This window comes from Pleurodeles waltl, chromosome 3_1 (genome assembly GCF_031143425.1).
Source record: "Pleurodeles waltl isolate 20211129_DDA chromosome 3_1, aPleWal1.hap1.20221129, whole genome shotgun sequence".
Lineage (NCBI taxonomy): Eukaryota > Metazoa > Chordata > Amphibia > Caudata > Salamandridae > Pleurodeles > Pleurodeles waltl.
Genome location: NC_090440.1, coordinates 433,357,488 through 433,381,944, shown reverse-complemented (window position 1 = coordinate 433,381,944; position 24,457 = coordinate 433,357,488). Strand labels below are relative to the sequence as shown.

The 24,457-nt window shown below is 43.7% G+C and overlaps 1 protein-coding gene across 2 annotated transcripts in view; it reads right to left on the bottom strand.

Moving 5' to 3' along the window:
* TICRR (TOPBP1 interacting checkpoint and replication regulator) overlaps window positions 1-22,350 on the bottom strand; it is a 472,392-nt gene extending 450,042 nt beyond the window's left edge. For both annotated transcript variants that reach the window (XM_069222701.1, XM_069222703.1), the window contains exons 1-2: window positions 21,521-22,350; window positions 8,298-8,598 (exon numbers count right to left, since the gene is read on the bottom strand). In XM_069222701.1, the coding sequence (XP_069078802.1) occupies window positions 8,298-8,598; window positions 21,521-22,189 (970 nt within the window). In that variant the 5' untranslated portion in view covers window positions 22,190-22,350. The remainder of the gene's footprint in view (window positions 1-8,297; window positions 8,599-21,520) is intronic.
* Window positions 22,351-24,457: the final 2,107 nt, after the last annotated feature.

Genomic DNA, 24,457 nt, shown 5'->3' with positions numbered 1-24,457 from the left:
TGTATGTACACAGTGACAAAAATAGTGCCCTTCTGTACCGACTAACAACCAGAAGCCTTGAGTCACACTTCATTCCCCCTGCGCAGACCTGGGTGGGTGCACTAGCTATCTCAGCTGAGGACATTGGGGCTGCCTTTGCTGCTTATTATAAGAACCTGTATGCCCACAATCCACATCCACTTGTGGAAAGTGCTCAACCACCTCTAGCGGATATACGCCTCCCTGCCCTCACCACAGCCAGCGAGCGCCTCTAGATGAACCTCTCAGGAATGAGGAAATTCAGATTTGCCCACCAGCTGCCATTCCAGAGTGAGGTTTGGGTGCAAAAAAGCAGCACCTCAGTTTTTCGCCCCCATTGAGCTTAAGGAAATTACATTCCATCCAAGCAGCCACAGCTGGCGTACACTGGGAGATAATATGTGCAGTATCACCCATATTCCTAGGGACAGATATGATTATTTGATATCATCTGCAAATGATATTGTATCCAGCCTGAATGATGGCCACAAGGGAGGACACATACAGATTAAAAAGTGTTGGGCTTAAGGAGGAGTCTTGTCGCACCGCACAAGGTAAAAAGTAAAGACGTCTGACTGGAACTTGTTTAGCAGTACTTTCTGAGTACGGTCAGTAAGGAAGGAGGACAGCAAGGCCAGCGCCTGATCTGTAATACCCAAGTTGTAGAGACATTTAATCAATAACGAGGGGGAGATGTTAAAGGCCGCAGACAGGTTAAGGAGAACTAAAGCTGCTCCTTGACCCTAGTCTACTAGCAATTTGATGCAGTCAGTGGCAGAGACCAGAGCACTTTTAGTACCACAGAACCTTAAATGAGAATTGTCCTGCCTCCCCTGCTCCTCCACAACATTCATAACGTGGTAATTCAGATGTTTCTCCAAGATCTTAGCCAGCAGTGGAAGTAGTGAAATTGGACAATAGTTTTTGCAGTCCTTGTTATCTAAGTAAAGCTTCTTTAAACGAGGCCTAATAATAGCCTCCTTCCAATATCATGAAAAACAACCTTACATAATTAACTTTGTTCATCAAGGTTGTGAGGGGGCCTGCAACAGTGCCCGCGACCGTATGTAGAACAGATGGACAACATGATTCCATGGGTGAACCAGACTGAGTTGAGAATATACTGTTCCATTTTATCGATGTTAATTGGTGGAAATATCCTAAGTAACTTCATCTCTTTGCTCCCAAGTCTCTGAGGCTTCAACAATTCTGACACCTGACTTTCTTTAGCCATTTGAGGGCTAGAAATCTTTTTAAATTAAACAGACTTCACTACCTCATAAATGTCAGTCATTTTACTTTGGAAAAAGGTGGCCACTTGATCGCAGAAAACTTGCGAACCCTCTGACCCCTCTAACAGAGGAGTAGAAAGTTGCTGCACCACCTTAAAGAGCTCTCTAGAGGATGTAGTCGCTTCCATCCTCCGAGAACAATACATAAACTTTTCCTAATTAATAGCTATATAATATTCTCTTATTTTTCTCTTACATACTGGACTACACCGGACGTCGCCTTCATCACTGAGACCTGGATGAACGCCTCTTCGGCGCCCGACATCGCCATAGCCATCCCCGACGGCTACAAGATCTCCAGGAGAGACCGCACCAACCAAGTAGGGGGAGGAATCGCCATCGTCTTCAAGGACTCCATCAACGTCACCACCTCCACTGAAGACACCCCCCTTGCCGCCGAACACCTGCACTTCCAGATCCACACCGACCCCAGGACCACCCTCAGAGGAACTCTCATCTACAGACCCCCTGGACCACGAGCCCTCTTCAGCGACTCTATCACTGACTTCATCTCCCCGCACGCCCTTGCCTCGCCGGACTACATCCTCTTTGGTGACCTCAACTTCAACCTGGAACAGAACAACGACCCCAACACCACCGCCCTGCTCGACAACCTCGGTCTCAAGCAACTGGTGAACACCCCCACCCACATCGCCGGACACACGCTCGACCCCATCTTCTCCGCCAGCAACCACGTATCCTTCAGCCACTCCTCCGCTATACACTGGACCGACCACAGATGTGTCCACTTCACCTTCCGACGCGAGACTCGCCACCTCCGCACACAACCCATCCTACACCGACATTGGAACAAAATCCCCGCGGAACAGCTTCTCTCCACTCACAGCGACAACCAACCCACCTTCTCCACCGACCCCAATGACGCAGCCCACAGCCTCACGCATTGGATCACCAACTGCGCAGACAACCTCGCTCCCCTCAGACGCCTCCCAAGACAGACCAACACCAAAACACCTCTCTGGTTCACAGACACCCTCAAGGAATCTAAAAAAAAAACTGCTGCACCCTCGTGAAAGCCTGGCGCAAGGACCACACCGCAGATAACATGGCTGCCCTCAAGAACGCTACCCGCGAACACCACCAACTGATCCGCGCCACCAAAAGAAATTTCTTCACAGACTGGACAAGAACACTCACAACAGCAAAGAACTCTTCAACATTGTCAAAGAGCACTCCAACCCTAACACCAACGCCATCCCGCCCTCACAAGACCTCTGCAACTCCCTTGCCACCTTCTTCCATCGTAAGATCACAGACCTACACAACAGCTTCGGACACCAGACCCAGCCAACCACCACAGAACCTACAACCCCAGCCATCACCCTCAATGCCTGGACTCACATCAACACGGAAGAGACCAAAGCCACCATGAACTCCATCCACTCCGGTGCCCCCTCGAACCCCTGCCCACACTTCCTCTTCAACAAAGCCGACGACATCATCGCCCGCATCTCCAGACCATCATCAACAGCTTGTTTGCTTCTGCCACCTTCCCAGAGAGCTGGAAACACGCAGAAGTCAACGCCCTACTGAAGAAACCTACGGCGGACCCCAGCGACCTGAAGAACTTCCGCCCCATCTCGCTCCTCCCCTTCCCTGCCAAAGTCATAGAGAAGACCGTCAACAAGCAACTTACCAACTTCCTTGAAGACAACAACCTACTCGACCCCTCTCAGTCCGGATTCTGAGCCAATCACAGCACAGAAACCACCCTCATCTCAGTCACAGACGACATCAGAACTCTGATGGACAACGGAGAAACAGTCGCCCTCATCCTCCTCGACCTCTCAGCTGCCTTCAACACCGTCTGCCACCGAACCCTAATATCCCACCTCCGCTCCACCTGGATCCAAGGACAGGCCCTGGACTGGATCACCTCCTTCCTCTCCAACCGCTCCCAAAGAGTCTACCTCCCACCTTTCCGCTCAGACCCCACCAAGATCATCTGCGGCATCCCACAAGGCTCCTCGCTCAGCCCGACTCTCTTCAATGTCTACATGAGCCCCCTCGCCGACATCGTACGCAAACACAACATCAACATCACCTCCTACGCCGACGACACTCAGCTGATACTTTTCCTCACCAAGGACTCCACCAGCGCCAAGACCAACCTGCAAGATGGAATGAAAGACGTCGCAGAATGGATGAAACTCAGCCGTCTGAAACTGAACTCAGACAAAACAGAAGTCCTCATCCTCAGAAACACCCCGTCCGCCTGGGACGACTCCTGGTGGCCCATGGCCCTTGGCACCGCACCAACCCCCTCAGACCACGCACGCAACCTCGGTTTCATCCTGGACCAACTTCTCACTATGACCAAACAAGTCAACGTCGTATCATCCTCCTGTTTCCTCACCCGCCGCATGCTCCGAAAGATCTTCCGTTGGATCCCCGCCGACACCAGAAAGACCCTGACCCACGCCCTCGTCACGAGCCGCCTGGACTACGGCAACACCCTATATGCAGGAACCACCGCTAACCTCCAGAAACATCTGCAACGAATTAAAAACGCCTCCGCCCGCCTCATCCTCGACATACCCCGCAACAACCACATCTCCGTCCACCTGAGACACCTGCACTGGCTTCCCGTCAACAAAAGGATCACCTTCCGACTCCTCATCCACGCACACAAAGCCCTCCACAACAAGGGACCCGAATACCTCAACCGCCGCCTCAGTTTCTACACACTCACCCGTGAACTTCGCTCCGCCAACCTCGCTCTCGCCGCCGTCCCTCGCATCTGCCGCACCACAGCAGGTGGGAAATCCTTCTCCTACCTGGCGGCCAAGACATGGAATTCCCTCCCCACCAACCTCAGGACCACCCAGGACTACCTCGCATTCCAGAGGCAACTCAAGACCTGGCTCTTCGAGCAGCAGTAACCCCCACCCCCCTAGCGCCTTGAGACCCGCACGGGTGAGTAGCGCGCTTTATAAATGTTTATGATTTACATAACTGTTTTTCGAGGGCTTCAAGGTTTTTTTTTTTTTTTTTTACTTCAGATACGCTCTTGGCTGCGGCAAGCATGTCAAGAGTTCCCAACAGGTCATGAGACCAAGAGTATGAAGGGATAGACCTTCTTAATTTAGTTTCCCCCGACAGGAGCAATTCTATTAGCTGCCTCATCCAACCATGGTGCAAATTCCACTACTCTTCTATCTACATCATCCAAGAACTCAAGAGACATACTTTCTAATGCTTTGATCAGAAATTCAAAAGATACACTCTTCCAATTTCTCCTCCCTAGTTTATTACTAGTTGAGTGACAGCTGCTAGATAAAAGGGGTATAGTAAGCGAAAAGAACAAGTTACTTACCTTCGGTAACGCCTTTTCTGGTGGTTACACTAGCTACCTGTGGATTCCTCACCTAATGAACTCTCCCAATGCGCCAGCATTCAACGGAAATTTTCTACCCAGCTCTGAACGTCAACGAGGACGTCACAATTGCCCGACTCCCACGCAACGCCGTCTGACGTCATCGAGGCAATAAGAGGTCCTCGCCGGCGTGCTGTCAGTTTTCACAATTTTTTACGTGCCTTCAAGGGAAACAGGTGACTACCGACAATACATACTTGACATGAATACATCAAATATCAAACATAACCTTTAATCAAATATAAACATATATATATATATATATATATATATATATATATATATATATATATATATATATATATACACACACACATACATATACACACACATATACCATCAAACATTTATACACATCCTTATATACATATACACCCTAGGATATCATGGTAAGACCAACCAGGCAACGGGGAGGCGGGTGGGAGCGTGAGGAATCCACAGGTAGCTAGTGTATCCACCAGAAAAGACGTTACCAAAGGTAAGTAACTTGTTCTTCTGATGGATACAACTACCTGTGGATTCCTCCCCTAATGAATAGAGTCCCAAAGCAGTACCGCACTCGGTGGTGGGTGCCTGAATGGTCACACCAAGAAATCCTGCAACACGGACCGTGCAAAATGGCCATCCCTCCTAACCTCGGAGTCCAAGCAATAATGCTTTGCAAAAGTGTGGAGGGAAGCCCAAGTTGCGGCCTTACAAATATCAGCCACAGGAACACCTTTAGCCAAAGCCGAAGAGGCAGACTTAGCCCTGGTGGAATGAGCTCTTATTCCAACAGGAGGAACCTTCCTTGCCAAAGAATAACACATTTTTATGCAAAGAATGACCCACCTGGATAGTGTTATCTTGTGGACAGCCTTGCCTTTCCTCTTCCCCACGTAGCCGATGAAGAGCTGATCTTCCACTCGGAACGCTCTCATTCTCTCAATGTAGAAGCTTAGGGCCATATGTACGAACACATTTTCCCACAGACACAAAATGGGTAAAACCCTTTGCTACATCTGGCCCTTAAAGCTCTTTTTGGGTCAAGCCGATAGAGTCTCTCCTCCTCTTTTGATGGATGGGGAGGAGAGTAGAAGGATGAGAGCGGTATAGATTGCCCTAAATGGAAGGGTGTAACAACCTTCGGTAGGAAAGCCGCCCTGGTCCTCAGCACCACCTTGCCCGCATGAAAAGAAGTGAAAGGGGGCTTAACGCTAAGCGCTTGAAGTTCACTCACTCGCCTAGCTGATATTATGGCTATGAGAAAAACAGTTTTAACACCAAAAACCTTAATAGACATGAATGTAAAGGTTCAAACGGCTTACCCATTAGGAATGTGAGAACTAAATTCAAATCCCATTGAGGCATAATAAAAGGAGAGGGAAGAAATGTATTAGCAAGACCCTTCAAGAACCTTATAAATATAGGGAATTTAAACAAAGAGGGTTGATCAGGAAGGCACAGAAAGGCCGACAGTGCCGACAAACAGCCCTTAACAGTCGCAACTGCACAACCCCTCTGCGTCAAGGATAACGCAAACAATAAAATGGGCACATAAGGGATCAATTTGGTTCTCTCCACGCCAAGCCACAAATTTTGCCCATCTGCCAGCATAGATTGATTTGGTGGAGGGTCGCCTGGCCGATAAAATAACGTCCACCACTTCTGGCAGGAGAGAAAAGGAACTCAGCTTGCCCCGTTCAATCTCCAGGCATGAAGGTGTAGGCTCTGGAGGTGGGGGTGTAGAACCTGCCCCTGTGACTGCAACAGGAGATCTACCCTGAGAGGGAGACGGAGCGGAGGACACAGTAAGAGTTGGAGAAGGTCTGAATACCACACACTTCTTGGCCAATACGGAGCTATCAAGATGATTTGGGCCCGGCCTTGGCGAATCTTCCTCAGAACGTGTCAGGGAAATGGAGGAGGATGAATGTCACGAAGCATACAAGACCCTCCCCCCCCCAGCACCGTGCTGTCATTCTCCCACAGCTGACTTCTTTCATATGATGTGGCAGTGCCCAATAATAACCCAATATCTGCCTAGAATTGGTGACTACCTTTTGGATATTTTGGATGTCCCAATCCAGCTGACTACTAAACTGGCACTGTTGGGCATGATAAAGAACCTTGGGGGGCTCCTGAGGAGGCAAAGCCCTGGTGGGCATAAGGAGACCTTAGTGGTGAAAAGGGACCGAGCACAATCCTGGAAACATCCAGACTCCTCGAAGTCAACACAGTGGCGTACTGGCTTGGTGTGCCAAACTGGAGGAGCCAATCTATAAGGCCCTGGGCCGCTCCCAACACTTGGGTAAATGGTAGGAATACTATGGATTATCTGCTCAATTGGAAGATGTCTCTACCATTGATGACAACTATGGGGATGAGGGGATAAAGAGATAAGGACAGGAATTGACTTTACACATAGGACCTTTTACTCCCTTACGTTCAATGGTATGGTATCTTTCTTCAGCTATTGCTGAGGGAAAAGCTTTCCATACCAGTCTGAAGACTGGAAGCATAATTTACAAGGTAAGGAATCTGCAGGAAAATCAATTCTTCAGAAAAAGTTTATTCTATTAATTACTTAAGTGGACAGCAAGGCAGTCATTCAAGCTTGAAAATAAAGGACTTTGCCTTTAAGGGAGGTAGGCTTTAGCACTTAAACGGTTAAACAAAATGCACTTCAAAACCAGTTATGCTCACAATAAAGCATGTTGCTATAACGATGACATAATCATACCCAATGCAGACTACCTTGCTCCAGGTCATCAGGTACCCTGTCTGATCTCCAGTCTGGAACTTTACACCTAAAAATCACATGACTTGGAAAGCATACAGCTATTACACAAAAGTCCAGGACTGAAAAGAGTATGCAGTGACCTGGAAGAAAGTGGGAAACCTACACTGTTCTGGCAAGTCTTATTTTACAAAATCTCCCACAACATCAAGGTGTCTAACTGGCATCTAAACAGCACTGCATATAATACCATCTTCAATTAATGTACACATCCATTTCTGGTTTAGATGCAATTAACCCAGTACAAAAATTAACAGTAGGTGAATCTAATTAAAGCTTTCAGAGAATATAAAGTGTGACACATGAGTCTTAAATATTTGAAGGCCACCTTAATAGCAATATTGTCCAGAGGTGAGATAAATCCCAGGTACTGAATTAGGATCATCTCATAAATAAATACACTGGAAGGCCCTTACTTTTCGGTACTTAAGATTAAACAATAGGCTCACAATTAACCAGGCTGGAATCATGTGCACAGAGAATGTGAAAACATCTAAGTTTTCTGCTCGGTAGTACATGCACCATCCATTCATATTGAGCCCAGTATCGTGCACCACAAAGCTATAGGAAGCTTCATGGACAGCACCAGTTTTCACTTGCTTACCTATTTTCAAGTAATTGTGCTGTTACGTAAACATATCTAAATGGTCCGAAAGAATTGGGCTACTGTCCAGATGAATCAAAACATTTGGTGTAAAAAAAATAAAAAAAATTTTTTAAAAAACACAAACAAAAGAAGGTTCATACATCAATACAGATTAATTAAATGTCAGCAAAATATATCTAAACGCATATGATGCATAACAATTACCTTGTCTCAGGAAGCCGAATGTTCCATCTTGCTGTGGGAATGACGCAAGGTAGTCAAGGTCATTACAGAGCACACAATTTAAAACGGAGTCAAACGGGAGGTCTGGAAGGGAATGTTCAACTTTAGACTCAGAATGGCCAGAGCTCCCTTTGCAAGAAGTTTGATTTGCATCTTCTGGATGTGTACTGAAATATTTACGTGAACAGTTGAAAAAGGGTTCGTATAGCATCATTTTGCCTCCAACTAACTGAAGTTGTTCAAACAGTGTCCAGTAGCCAACATGATCTGGAAGACCGTAAACCTGAAATGATTTAGAATACAAAGTTAACAGAGCTGCAAACACAAATAATCTGTATAGAAAAAAAAAAAAAAAAAAAAAAAAAAAAAAAACTTAGCCTACAAAGAAAAATCGGATTATGCATTACATTTTCACAAATATGAATAAAACAAATTTGTCTCTGTACTTTTGGCCAAGAGATACTCTTGAAACACACTAGGATGAAAATGGTCTTGTAGAATGAACGACATCTGACCAACGTTTAAAAACACAGATTAGCTACTTACAGCATTAAAAAATTTAAAGCAGTCCCTACACAGTGTGAAAGGTACAGAATGCACATTTATCAAAACCATTTAACCTTTATTTGTTACAGAATTTCCTATACCAAGTCATGTAAAGTCTGCCACTAAAAAACTCAAGCAGGTAAGTGAAATGAAGTAGACTACATTAAAAGCATATATATGATTAAATGTTTCATCTTTTGTTGAGGTATACAAATTTTAAAAGATGGATTCCTCTCCATACGCTCAACCCCACAAATTTACTGACCACAACATTTATAGATACAGTTAACACTACAGAGTCAATTTACTGATTTTGAATACGTTGTTAATTTTATCAAACGTTTTTTATTTTGCCCATGACAATCTATCTGCCAAACTTCCTCAGACCATTGTTAATACTGCATACTGAGTGTTTAATTTGATAATTGATGGGCGGGGCCTTTGGCACTTGTTTTTGGGTACTGGAACGCATTTTTCTGCATCAGACATTTACCAATAGCAAGCAAAAGAAGGTCAAACACAAAGCGAAAAGTGGAGGGAAGAGAAAGACGAAAACAAAAGTCACAAAGGAAGAAAGCAGGAACCTTCAAGAGTGAGATAAAGGGACAGCAGTGTCTGGTAGTGGATTAAAGAGGCCCGAGATGAGTTGAAGACTACACAGCTTTGGTATCCCATGCAATGACATTCAACATTATATTGCCCCCGGCTGCAGGCTTCTGAGCAAAGCTTTGGGCACAGGCACTTACTCTTTTTCAGTGTGCTTCCACGTCGTGCTCTGAGCTTAAGCAACATAAACAGTCATTATGCGGGTCTGTGACTGACATATGACCCCCGCATTCCCTCAAGGCTTGAAGCCTGACTTCCGAGGTGGAGACATTTTAACTGGAAAGTATCTCTTCCGAGAAACAGTAGCTCCCCAAGAGCCAGGAGAAAAAAACATTACTCAAAGGCACGGAAAAAAGAGAACTGACGTCAGCATGCCGGCGAGGACCTCCTATTGCCTCCATGACGTCAGACGGCGTCACGTGGAAGTCGGGCAATTGTGACGTCCTCGTAGACATGCAGAGCTGGGAAGAAAATTTCCATTGAATGCTGGCGCATTGGGAGAATTCATTGGGTGAGGAATCCACAGGTAGTTGTATCCATCAGAAAAAGTGTTATGGCAAAACCAGAGCTGGCTGCCTCATAGAGCTACTTTTTTCACTTTCAGCCATGTTGCACAGCAGCCTGTGCTACTGTATAACATATCTTTAAAACAATTGGCGAAACCAATAGCTCTTCCATAGGTGAAACCTACTGGCTTTGCCAACATGGCTGAAAGTAAAGAAAATAGAGCTATGAAGTAAATACCACAGACAGAGAAGGTGTATCTGAAAATCAATTTTGCAGCTATGAGACACAAATTTCATTTTTAAAATTGAGAATTTGATCTATATATCAATTTTGCAAAATGAAAAGGGTATTTTAAAAATGTTTAGTTTCCTTAGAACAATAAAAACATTTTTTGGTGCCAGGAAAATCACTTCCGGGCTCCATGTTGTTTAAAGAAACAGTCCAGCAGAAAATACATATTTTTGAGGAAGAGCTAGGGACTATAACGCTTTAAACGTCACCCACTTCAGACGCACACACAGCCAGTGGGCCACCCAAACTCAAAACTAGACCCACGCAGAAACACAGTTATACAGAGTCCAGACGAGATGCCAATGCTCATTCGATTCTTAAGCAGGGGGCTGATGTGGTCAGCTCTGTGGCAGATTGCTCCTTTTTATTTGACTATATGTGAATGAGCTATTTCACTGAATTAAAAAAAAAACATTCAAGGAGTAATGGTCAAATATGCGAGGAAGACAACAAAATCAAACTAAAGCAAATCGAAAAAGCAAGTATTTCACTGTGTACCAAAGAAAATTAGAATTGTTATAGCTGAAAACTTATCACAAAAGGTAGGTAAATTCACAGATGTCATAAAAATGGTAGAAATGCAACATGCTGTGACTAAAAATACAAGTCTGATAAAACCTGAATTGTCTCTAGTTTACCTGATCAGGGGTGTGGAATTCCTATAGCCTGACTCCTAGGACATATTGTTTGGGGTCAAGGGCAAGAAGTTTATTTTGTCCTTGGAACAAAAGTAGGCCCAACCCACTGCAGTACAAACCATTTGGCTGCAGTTTACAGTACCGTATTATGGATCAGGGAAGGGCATTGCCTGCAGTTTAGGTAATATCTGTGTCCATATGTTAATGCTGTTCAAACTTATTTATTGTTCTTTAATGCAGAGCCTTTATTATTAGGGCGAGCGCTCCAAGGGAATGTTGTAGGCTCGGATTGCACTGCTGGCAGTGGTCCCAGTATAAAAATGTGTACAACATGTTTGAAAAGTTTAATATGAGGCGATGTATAATGCTCCCAGAATGCTCTCTGATTACATACAAATATTTGCAGAAGCTTGAAACACGGTTGATGAGACTTTGCTTTCACATTAAATGTTCGGAAAAATTGCTTTGCTAAATTACTGTGAAATTTTAGGTACCATTTCTTTGAAGCATTAGCTACTAAAATGATTTGATGCATGCTAGCATTCCCAAAAAGTGTTCATAATGGAAAATCAATAGGCATGACATGGGTGGTCAGCCTTTTGATTTTGTCAATGTGAGTCGTTTGACATGGCTTTTGTAAAACTTTATTGTTGTGGGAGCTACCAGGGCCTTAACATTATAACAAACATTGCCAAAAAGCAAAAATACTTTGGGGACTCAAAAAGCACACATTGCCACAGTAGTCTCTAGCACTGAATAAACCTTCTCTGTGTACCGATAGGTTTCTTGTGACAGAGTAGAATGTGGTCACCCACAGTGAAGCCAGTCTATAGACGGAAAGAAAAAGAGACAGACTTTTAATAAAAACTAAATGTGTTTGGTAAATTAAGGCCTAGTTAGGGGTCCAATCCTAAAATAAAATCACAAAGGTGCACCCATGATATGTGCCTTTGTATTAGTGCAGATTTTATTTGAGCAGCCTCACGTCCCATATTGTTGGAAATGGGACACAATCAGTGAGACTGAACGAAGGGGGCTGGGGAATATGGGGTAAACTAGGAAGCAGTAGCAGACTTGCTAACTGATAAACAGGTAGCAAAAAGAATAGAGCCATCTAAGTACTAAAAGAGAACATACATGTATGGCTAGCTGAAGAAACAGACATTATCGATCTCCAGAGAACAACAACCTTTTAGCCGCAGGGGGGAAAGGGGGGCTTGCAACCCTTGACAAAAAAAAAAAAAAAAACAAGGAGGGGCAACAAACAATAGGGGAGGGGGAAGCAACAGAAGGCGAGGAAGGGGCAGGGCAAACAACGCTATGGGGGGGGGAAATGGGTGGAGCGGTGCGGGTGGGAGGAGCCAAGGAAGAACAGGTGTGGGTGGGCTACTTGGTAAGGGGCAAGCAACAACAGACGGTGGGGTAGCAAAAAAAAAAAAAAAAAAAAAAAAGCAAGCATGGTTGGATAAAGAACAGGGGAGGGGGCAGCAGGACAATGGAGAGCGAGAAGGGGCGGACAAACAACGCTGAGAGGGGAAAGCAACAGGAGGGTGCAGATTGGATGAGCAAAGCAAGAATGGGAGTGGGTAGACTAGTTGGCTTGTGTCAAACAACAACAGGGGGTGGGGGAAGTTTACAAAAAAAAAAATGGACAAGCAAGGACTGTATAATAAATAGGGGATCGAGGCAGCAAGATAAGATAATGGATTGCATGAAGAGGTGGGGGCAAACAACAAAGATGAGATGGGGGATAGATTGCAAACACAAGCACTCGTATAGAGTGTTTTAAGTAAGGTAAAAAAAAAAAAAAACATGAAAAAAGTACCACCACAAATGTCCGGCTAGTGACAGGACACTGGCCATTGGAAGAAGTATTTGGTCCAAGCTGCATGGCATGACAACAGAGGTGAGGAGGAGGCACTGACCAGCAAGGAAACAAGAGTGACGTGGGAGCCAGCCAATGGGGAGTAAAGTGGTGGTACAGAAGTCAGCCAAGGGTAAGTAATGGCCTTGTTCCAGTCCTCTTTCAAGATTTTGTAAAAGAGATTTTGCAAGCGCTGGGCAGGTGAAACCCAAAAAGGACCGCGAGTAGTAGGAAGTAACAAAGTAGCAGGCTTGCGGAAGAACTTACCTGGTATGGGGCAAGGGAGACACTTGAGGCCTGGCCAAAATAATATTAGAGCCAGGAAGGGGTGAGGAAGATGAACAAAGCAGTACATGAGGGCAAAAGCAAGATAACAAATGCCAACAGTGTCAAAAAAATAAATATATATATATATATATATATATATATATCTCTCAGCCAAAGGTAATCCTGTGTTCCTTCCAGCGCTTGCCTGTCGAGGTTGGTGCTCAGTTAATGGGCACAGGACCCATTTTTTAATCCACTCCAAAAATATATATATAAATCAAAGTCTGGCACTCCTTACAAAAATATAATGGCCTTCATTTATTCCAAAATTCCATAAAGCAGAAACATAGGGCAACGCGTTTCAACCTTCACAGTCTTCTTCCTCTATATATATATATATATATATATATATATATATATATATATATACATACACACACACACACACACACACACACGCATGTATATATATATCCCTACAAGTTAGAAGTGAAAGGCTGAAAGTCATCCAATCAAAATGATGATGAACAGAGTATGCTTAAGGGGAGGGATAAACACATTACGGACAAGTAAAGTCATGGATGAGAAACCAAGCAAATAAGGGTTTCAAAGGCAACTAACTGTAAGCAGTGGGTTGGGCCAAATTCCACTGTATGTTTTTGGTATAGTCCACAATTGGCAAGACATAAAAAAAAAAAAAAATGGCAAAAAAACAAAAAAAACAACGTTCTATGAGAAAGGCCAAAGCTTCTGCTGAGAATATAATTATTCACCAGTGGATATCTGGTAACATGCCCATCTTAAATAGTAACACAGTGGTGTAGACAAATTCTATGAAGCGAGGACAATTTAAAGGTGCAGATGTTTTTTTCAGGAATGTTTCTAAAGATTGGGCCATTGCAGATCATTGAATAATGTAAAATCAAGTGGGCGTCCCACTTGGAGGTAGTTTATCCCACACTGGTGCGGCAAGCATAAATGTTAAGTTGTAAGCCTTCTGCACATATAATTTGTGTAGTGTATTTTACTAAGCTATGTAGGGTTCTCCATAGGTTCTGACAAAAGTTATCTTTTCAGTGGCAAATGTATACCTGTCAACCTCTACTTAAGAGTGGGTAAAGTGTTTAAGAGGGTACTCCCATTAAGGTGAACAGAAAATTGGCCACAGGTGTAGAGCGTTGGAAGTTCACAAACCCTACAGGACAGTGTCACAATGATTGTATAAGGGCCTCAGTGACGTCATTGAAGATGTCTTGGGTAATGTAATACGGATGGTCATAAACAGTGCATGGTGGAACAGAAAGCTATGTTTAGTTCAGTAAATTATAATTGGTGAACGTAAGTTTTTTTTTTTTTTTTTTTTTTTAAATGTTAGCTTTTAACTTATTTCAACACCTAACAATTACATCACTTTAGCTGGCTTTTTCCCCAGTGTATTTCCAGGGGCTTTTTTTTTTTTTATGTAAGTAAAGATCTTATTACCATACCCAACTATAATGTCACTAACTTTTTTTCAGTACATTTTTTTTGGGGGGGGTGGCAACCCCTGCTACACAGTTTTTAGCTATGTGCTACAGGGGAATTAATCACAGGGCCTGGCCTCCACATGCACCCAAACACACACTGCGCATAGCCACATGGCCAGCACCCAAACCACCGCAGGTGCCCACTCCTCATGGACAATCATCCCGTAGCCTTTTCTTTTTTTCCCCCACATATCCCCGCTGTACCCACTGGTCAAGCTACACCCCGCAGTACTGGAGTAACTTGCAAGCCTCCCCATGATAGCATGCACAGTACCTTTGCAGCATGGGTGTGAAGCTTGAAAGACTGCTCTCCTTGTTGCAGTACCTCACGGGTCAAGCAGGAAAAAGCCCGGTACCCATGGGAAGGAGAAACCTCTAGGTTCACCGACATCCACACGCACACACACACACACACACACACACAAAGTGCCAGTGTTTTCCTACTCAGATCCTTTATATTACATTAACAAAACCTTTTCAAGAGAGAGGGAACAAGTACCAGAGTCCTGTAATAGAAGCTGCAACATTGTTTTGTAAGTTGCAGCCAGCCAATCAGATTGCTCAGTCCAAGAGGAACAGCACTGGTCCCGCATGTGGTACTGTTGCAGGACCAACCGTCTAGATATACCCAACATTTTAACATCCTGAATGCTGCCCCCCAGCAACTCTCCAAAACACAGCTTGCACATTGGTGTGCATGACTGATGCAGTATGATGAGGATCTATACTTCCTTTCCTATTCCACAACTTTCACGATTTGATTAGATGCTATGCACCGGGAGATGGGGTGCACTATCTTTTGAAGAAGATGATGTAAAAGAATCATCACATTTACAATTTCTGTTTTTTTTTGCTTTATTTCCAATTGCTATTAAGTTGATCAACCTTGAGGAAGTCCCATTAAGGGGATGAAACACGTGTCAGCTGACAATTGCTTCACAAAGAGCATCATTGTGAATCTGTGACATGGACATTCAATGGTATCAAGCTGAAGACATCTACTATGATGAGTTGTATATAAACATTGATCGGAATAACCCCTCATGAAGAAGTAAAAATTCATACGAGTACACAAAGATTGGGACTACTTTTCCTTTTTTATTTTTTCTAATATTGTTAAGAAACTTATGTTGTATTTTTGAAGTTCTGTTTGATTAGGAGGCTATTGACATAATTAGTTTTGATAATATGCAGTGCTCCACTACACAACCTTTATGGCTTTATTCCCTCATGCCCCCGCCACACATTTCATTCACCTTTGGAGTTAATTTCCAAAGTTGGCTTCACACTACTTATATAGCACTCTAGTCAGACCATCCAGCTTTCATCAATTTGCTTTTTTCTTGCAAAATCAGTTCAGAGCACAATGCCCACAACTTTTGTCACAATAAATGCTTTAAAAAAAAAAAATCGTTGATAGAAATACCCATAAAAGAAAGTGTAGATGGCTCATGCTGCCCAGCAAGCAATATTTTTTTCTTTACTTATGCATTTAGAAAAAAAAAAAAAGGCTTATTGGCTGTACACACGGCATGTCATAGTGTGCCTGTGTGCCACTGTACAGCGCTGTAGGGAGGACATAGACAAGTGGCAAGCTACAAACGTAGTTTATTTGGAAGGCCCCAGCCAGTTGCAGAGCGGAGCCACAATGTTGGCTCTCTTCTCCTCTACTTCATGCTGCCATTGCCTACCGGAATTTTCCCACGTCATTTCATTACAAGTAATAGGTAGCAGAGCATGGCATTGCAACACCACACACTTCCCGCTGCCCCCTTATGATAGAATAAAATTAACTAAATATACAACAAAGGAAAAGAAAAGTGACTGCAAGGCATACCATAAGAATGAATAATAGAAACTTGACCACATACCTATAATGAAGATAAGACAAATTAGCGGTAACCATAATCTATGGTGTACCATGTAGCCTTAAACAAGGAGCAAACCTACAATACCAACTATAATGTCATCAAATTTCTCTAGCATGTGCAATTGTCTGTCAGACTTTGTTATGTTACTTGCCTTCCCCTTTTTGATGGGCACGTGATAGGAGAAACTTTCCACTGACTTTTCTGAAGTGCTTGGTACCACTGAAGTACCTGGATAACAGGTTGTGGACACCATTCTCAAAACACCTCTGGAATTACCCAAGTCACTGTTACCCCTTCCAGAATCACTCAAACAATCACGATTTCTGGAGTCACCCGTCACCAGCATTCAAGTCCAAAATTTTGCTGAAGTTGTGAATAACTGATCGAATTTGAATGGACCCTTAAACTTACTGGTACTCTTGGTTTTCCTATGTGGTTCTTTGTCCATGACTCAATCTCTGATGTTTATTTTAACTTCCTTAACTATGTTTGGAATCATAATGTACCCTATAGCAGTTTTATGAATGCTCGCATTTACTTTTTCTAAAGGCCACTCATTAAGACTTTTGTTCTTTATCCATGCATGATCATCCTTTGTGTAAGGTTCTCTCCCTCTAAACAATTTAAAAGGGGTATAATATACCTGGCACAGTATGCGGTGTGCGATAGGCCCCCAGTAGCTTCTTGATTTCTGTTTCCCAATTCTTGCAACAGCTTATAGCCATGCAGATACCTTCCGTTGTAACTCTATTTAAGCATTCCACAATACCAATACCAGCAGGATGCTAAAGGGAGATATGTCTCCAACAAACTGTATTCCTGGACAAGAAATTCTGTAACCCCTTCAACATAAATTGGGGTACCTTTGTCACGTACTATTGATTTTAGAATCCTTTCCTGTAAAACTACTTTATCTAAGAATCTGGTCAAAGAACGTGAATTTACTTTTATCAAGATGCATAAATCATGCCATTTAGCAAAGAGATAAAGTAAAACTACTAACTAACATGCATGGTCATTGGTATTTACAATTACTCCTAAAATAACTAAGACTAAATCTTCCTACGGTCCATTAGGATACTTACTAGGAACTATGGGTGGCCTAAAGGTGACCATAGTTTTGTCTGCATGTACACATTCATTACAATTTCTAACCATCCCTTCTGTCTGTAAGTCAATCCCAGGCTAGTAATATCGGGTCTTAATTCCCTTCTCATTCTTCACGAGACCTAGGTGACCTTCATTACTGATTTCTAAAATTTGCTTCCTTAAATATGCAAGAAGAAATCACACTCATCTTTCACTAAAAAAACGGTTGTCTTAAGACAGTTTATTTCAGATCTACCAAAATTGTTTGATTCCACAATCCAAACACTTTACGGAACACCCCTCCAACATATAACCACAAACTCTGACTAAGTCAGGGTCAGACTCGTACCCTGCTACCCATCCATTCTTGTATAGACCATCACATTCCAACTTGTCTTCAACTACATACCCACCCCATGCCACTTCACAAGTGTGCAATGAAGCTCGAAGTGGTGCTCTGCTCAAAAGTCAGCTTGTTTTTTCACACCTGGTAAATATTACACAATGTAATTATAATTTAGCAGTTGCAATGAAAGATGTGGCAATCTCTGCATAGTAATGGTTACACCTGGATTTTTTTGCAGGGTCATCCCCAATCTTTTGGTCTCGTTCCTCCTAATTTTTCAGACCAGTTTATGTTGCCTTTAGAACTCCAGGGCACTTGACCACTGCTATTCAGTGCTCGGGTACATATTCTCTCAGTGTAAATTGTTTTGCTGATTGGTTTATTCCTGACTGACATATTTGATTTACTAGTAAGTCCCTGGTAAAGTGCACTAGAGGAGCGTAGGACCTGTAAATCAAATGCTACTAGTGGACCTGCAGCACAGGTTGTGCCACCCACATCAGTAGCCCTGTAAACATCGCTCAGACCTGCCACTGTAGTGTGCAGTTTTAAGCTGCCAATTCGACTTGGCAAGTCTACCCACTTGCCAGGCCCAAACCTTACCTTTTGGTACATGTAAGGCACCCCTACGGTAGTCCCTATGTAGCCCATGGGCAGGGTGCAGTGTATTTAAAAGGTAGGATATGTACTGGTGTGTTTTACATGTCCCAACAGTGAAATACTGCCAAATTCGAGTTTTACTGTTGCAAGGCCTATCTCTCTCAGAGGTTAACATGGGGGCTGCCTTTAAATAACTTTAAAGTGTAGATTCCTTTTGAGGGCAGATAGAATTATGGAGTTTGCGGTCTCTGAACTCACAATTTAAAAATACATTTTAGTGAAGTTAGTTTTTAGATTGTGAGTTTGACAATGCCACTTTTAGAAAGTAGGCATTTTCTTGCTTAAACCATTCTGTGACTCTGCCTGTTTGTGGATGCCCCGTCTGGATCAGTTTGATCGTTGGGTTGTTCACACCTCTCCTCTAGACAGAGACACAAAGGGAGCTGGGGTGTAGCCTGCATATCTTGATGAGCCATATGAGCTAAAATGGAGGGAGGAGTGGTCGCTTGCACATGAAAGGACAGTGCCAATGTAGTCTCAAACCCCCTGGTGTGTGTCTGGGGCCTGGCCTGGCCAAGGAAGGATCTTGCAAACACTTGAGACTTTGCTTTGAAGTTTGCCAAGCTGCCTGCACTATGGCCTGTGGACGCCGCTCGTGAGGTACACGAAGCACCGTCCTGCACCGCGGTCCCGGTCCACCGACGCCAACACCATTGACTCGCCACCAGGCAACCCTGCCTGCACCGTGGTTTGTGGACACTGCTTGTGAGGGCCACTAAGCACCGTCCCGTCCCGCACCGCCGGCTTGGGCCTACTGACGACATTGCTTGAGCAACGACGCTGCCTGCACCATGACCTGGTGACACCGCACGTTGCACTGCCCCGCTTCACACCGCAGCCCTGGTCTTACCGACACCGATGGACGCCATCACTGAGCCACTGCCTGCTCTGTGACCTGTGGGCACTGCACGTTGCATTGTCCCGCCCACGGGGGCCTAAACTGGGAGGCAGGCACCTGAAGGGATTGGTTCACACAGTAGAAGGCAAACAGAGGTTGCCTCCACATCGAAGGGGCAAAGAACAGGATGCTGCTACAGGGAACACAAATAGAGAATGTCTATATATATATATATATATATATACACACATACGTATACACACACATACACACATGAAATGCCATCTTGATTATTCATATATAAAAAATAGCAAATGCCCCACAAAGGAAAAGGTACAGAGGCCACTTTCAAAGGGAACAAGAAAGCAGGAGACAGGGCTAGTTGCACAAGGCACAGGTAGATACGCTGCTAACATACGAAGAAAGAGTGGGATAGTGTGCAAAGAGAAGGTATCTAAAGATGTACAACACATAAGAGGATAAGAGATATCAACTTTATTAGAAGGGAAAGAGACATGCCACCTGCACACAAGAGCAGGAAAATATCTTATGCTCAGGGAAGGGCAGACGTAGGACATAGGCAAAGAGAAGGGGCAAAGTGAGGTGACCTGCACAGGGTTGGTAAAGACAGGCAACTTGTGCAGAGGAGGACGGAGAGGAGTGCTACCTGCACTCAGTGCACGGAGAATCCTCTTGTAGAGAGAATCTGCGACCAGATGGAAAAGTACAGAGGAAGTAAACACTATGGTGAAGGAAGCCAAAAGGCTCAATTAAAATAGTACACTGCACGCAAATAGAAAGGAACAGTTGTTCTGAGAAAGTATAAAAGGTAGAGTTTGCATATGGGATGATTTCCATGGAAACACTTCCATCGAAACATTCAGACCCAGCGATGGGTAGGACGAATAGCAGCCTGTTGAAGTAATAAAAGGTAAAGCTATGCCGCAATATGTTGGGGTTGTCTCTAGACTCTTCTTGCCAGAAGTGTGCAACCGGTGAGATCTTCTCCATGGAGCCAGTTACACTCTAGTGAATGGATTGATAAATGGCAAGTATCACCAAACATTGGAAAAACCAATAAATCTAATATAAGAATTTGGTAGAGATACGACCAAAGTGTGTTGCTTAAGGCATGACAAATTTTGACAGTGTGTGGACTTAGCTAAACGACCGTTCTACTTCAGAAGATTGAGGTTTATGCACTTTCATGCTGGGCTACTTCCACTATAGGAAGTGGAACATACTTTGAAGGTTTTTTTTATATGAACCATATTCTATGACATTGTGCAACTGTTACCTATTAAGTAAATGATCAAAAAAAATAGTAACGTTTAACCACAGACGATTAATGTGAATATCTCCTGTTGAGACTAAAAAAATGACTTCTTTTAACGTATTATTTTAGAATAGGTTTAAAGACTTCAAGCAGGTATTAACTAAGGTGATTTTTGTGTTAACTTTGATAGTATGTTTTAACTGTTTATAAGGCGACGGTTAAACCTAAATATGGATTAACTTGGAGCTACCGACATATCGTAGGTGAAGCCTTCCAAACCATGGGTAAAGACGGCATCTGCCTATCGATACTGCTGGAACGTTCAACTACCTTCGACGTTGAACATCTCATCTTGACTATACTATGAAGATTTTAATGCAATTCAACAGCAAGATCTTTCACTGGTTCTCCTCACGCCTATTCAGCATACACCAGTTTGGTCACATGACCATTCCCAGGGTCCCGAAGATAAGTATCAGCTGCAGACAGGGTTCCCGGTCATCTGCAGCATCTACTGGAAGCCCATGGGATTTTTCTCACTAGTATCAGTATCAAAATTCACCAATACCCTGGCGACGCACAACTCTACTTTAAAGGCGAATCCGCTCCACAGATCCAAAACCTCACGCCGCCAGCACCTTAACCAGACATTAAGGTCCAGACCCTCCGTGAAGCTCAACCTCACCAACACAGAATTTCTACTACGAGCTACAACAAGTCCAACAATACTAAGATGGACATCTGATCCCAACAGTCACCACATTGCAAGTCACTCAGATTTACTCTGGATCCTGACCTCACCCTTAAGTGTAGGGTGTAAAGAGAGACTGACATTGCAATTGTGGACACCTCAGACATGCCCAAACTTAAAGTGTTTCACCTTGTTCTGATCGGAGGTGTCCACCCAATAGAGGGCGACATTTCTGCTGTTGATCAAGTCCTGAAGGGATCTGGGAAAAAGCCTGTCTCTCAGCTCCTGGCCGATGGGCCCCGCTTCAGAAGGCTCAGCCTCGTCTCCCACCAGAAAACGCCGCAACTCTGCCTGTGAATGCGGGCAGGGGGACAGTAGGAATATAGCGTTGCGGCTCTTCGGGGCGGTATGCCCAGGAGTTTGTAGTGGTTCATCGGAAGGACCTCGCCTGATCCCTCTAGACCGCAACAGAGACGGCTTGGCTGGCGAAGTGATGTCCGGCCTATCCCATTGGTAATCCAACAGAGTCTCCTTCAGTGCGGTGTGCGTGAGGGAGACAGGCGGCGGGGCGCGGGTGCGGGTAGTACGCAAGGGCTCTCGATCCCCTCGCATTTCCAACTCTTCTTCCAGCTCCTCGAAGCTGCGGGCCCCGAGTTCCCGAAAACGGCAGAGACGAGCTGGTCGGCCATGGGGCCCCCGCGAGTCGAAGCAGCGGGAGCTCCAGCGGACCCGGCCGGCACCCAGGCGGCAGCCCAGATAGTTTAAAAGCCGCAAAGCGACCAGCCGAAGGCGTAAGCGATGCTCTAGACTCGCGGGCGTTGTGTCAACCAGCAGCACAGCAGTATAGGTGGAAGCCATGGTGGCCGGGTTACCACCCCTCCGGACAACTCCAGAGACCGCAGCCGTAACGCTAGTCAAAAATCCACCCCTCCATGCCCCCTTTCAGTTCTAGGTTCAATTCGACTTCACAGCAATCAAACATGTCGCGCGCTCCTCTGTCCCACGCTTGCAATTGGTCTACACGAAAAACGCGTCTGTCTGATTGGACCAGTGTTGTGCTTTACGCTCACCAATAAGCACAGATTAGTAGAATGCTAGTGCATCGTTTCAATTCGAAGCTAGACCGAACATTTAAAAGTGTTGCGTCCGGTTCGGCGACCATGTTGGTGAAGTGCAAACAAAGCACTTGTTTGGATAATCGGAGGGGTGGGGCCAGCGTTAGGGTGACCTTGCCAGGGGCGCAACCAGACCCAGAATTCTGGGTGTGGGCGGGGAGAGCAGAGGAGGGGTCCCAACAGAGCTGAAGCAATGTCACTTGTGGGGTTTTCTTCAATTTGCTGTACAATACCCGATATAATGTAATTATTTTTAATGATATTGGGCCAATAATCCATTTTAGGTGCACTGGGTAGTAAGTTTGGTCTTAACATAACAAGATTTAACAACTCTTAGACTGAGGGTTTTTTCCTGAAGGAATTTTAGAAGAATGAATACCAAACATTGCTTTGTTGTATTACTGTAGTGTGGTGTGAAAGCTGAATTAATTACTAATAAATGTGCATTGATTAATAGCTAAGAATTTACATGAATTATACTAACATTGAGAATTTGAGTGTCTTGTAAAATGTGCCCTCTGAAGTGGCCGCCATCACATGTACGGCATTCAATAAAGAATTGACACTTATAGAAGTGTATTTGCTTTAATATACTAGGTATAGGGTAATTGTGAAATTTTGGGCCTAGTCGGCAAGGTCTCATGTTAAGCTTTATGGCATAAATAAATGTTCATAAATGTTTTATGAAAGTAGAGAATTAACACTTATTCATTGTTCACGCAATGCTGACCAAATAGATTTGTAACCTTCCAAAGTTAAACAAGTTGATGTGTTAAACTTTCTTGTGAGAACTGTCTGCTGTAAGGTAGTATACTACCTACAAATACCATTGTTTCCTTGATGCGTGAGAAGTAAATGTTCCCAGGACTTAACAGTGGCCTCACTGACTGGAGTTATGATTGTAACTAAAAAGTTACTCAACAAAACTAGTAATGGGAACAGGAGAAGAGAAGCCAACCATCGTCGTGTGAAAGAATGTCTAGTTATATCATAGATTTGGAAATTAATGTTTATTGGTTCTACTGTAAACACCCAATATTCTGACCAATGGCGAACCAATCCCTTTCACTGTTCCTTGCCAATGCTGACCAGATGGATGTACAACTGACGAAGAAATCACAGCTTGCTGATCCATTCAGGAGAGGTGTAACAAAATGCTATTCTTCTTGTTATAGATTATTGTTCTTTCTTTTAGGTACCAACCACTAATTTTGTAAGATCCCTAGTTAAATGTTTTCCTAATTAACTTTTGGTTAAATTACTTTTGCATGAAGCCCAAACATGCTATTCAAATTTGAGGGTTAGTGAGTGTGCCATGTGAATAACAAATGTTATTAACAAAGAATGTATTTTATTAATCTGTCGAATCTAGATGTATGCCATTTCTATTGTTCAGTTATTGTTGTTATTAATTTGTACGGTAACTCTTGAATGTTTAATGATAAATTCTTTGGTTAAATTGAGATTCTTCCACCACTTTAGTCAGCCTGTGTTGTTTGTTTATGTCTGTCATTTGGTTTTGAGATTAATTTACGTGATATTAGGATTGTTAATCTAGGAAAATAAACTTTTCAGTTTTACTAAAAGGTGTGGTTATTCATGGCCATATGGGTTATGGTGCGTGAAGATTTCTGACTCAAAGTTTTGTTGGTTGATTTGTTCAACAGGTTATGTTGTTGCTGATTAGGTCATGAGTTGAAATATGTGTTCATGGCAGATCACCCTTAGCATGAGTCAAAAGTTCCATTGAATCGCTAACGTGTCCCCTTATAAATAAATTACCAAAGACCAAATGAGGCCAGATGCTCTCACAGAAATTGGTATCAGGAACGGATGGCCTCCCTAAGGGCTGCCATGATTTCCCTATCATAGATAATGAAGTAAATGGTTACGCCTCCCTAAGAGGTTACAATGATTGTTTAGTTATAGACAAGAAACAGAAGAGTTATGTCTCCCTAAAAGCCTACCATGACTATCCCAAAACCTTGAACTGTGCCAATGCTTGTTTGAA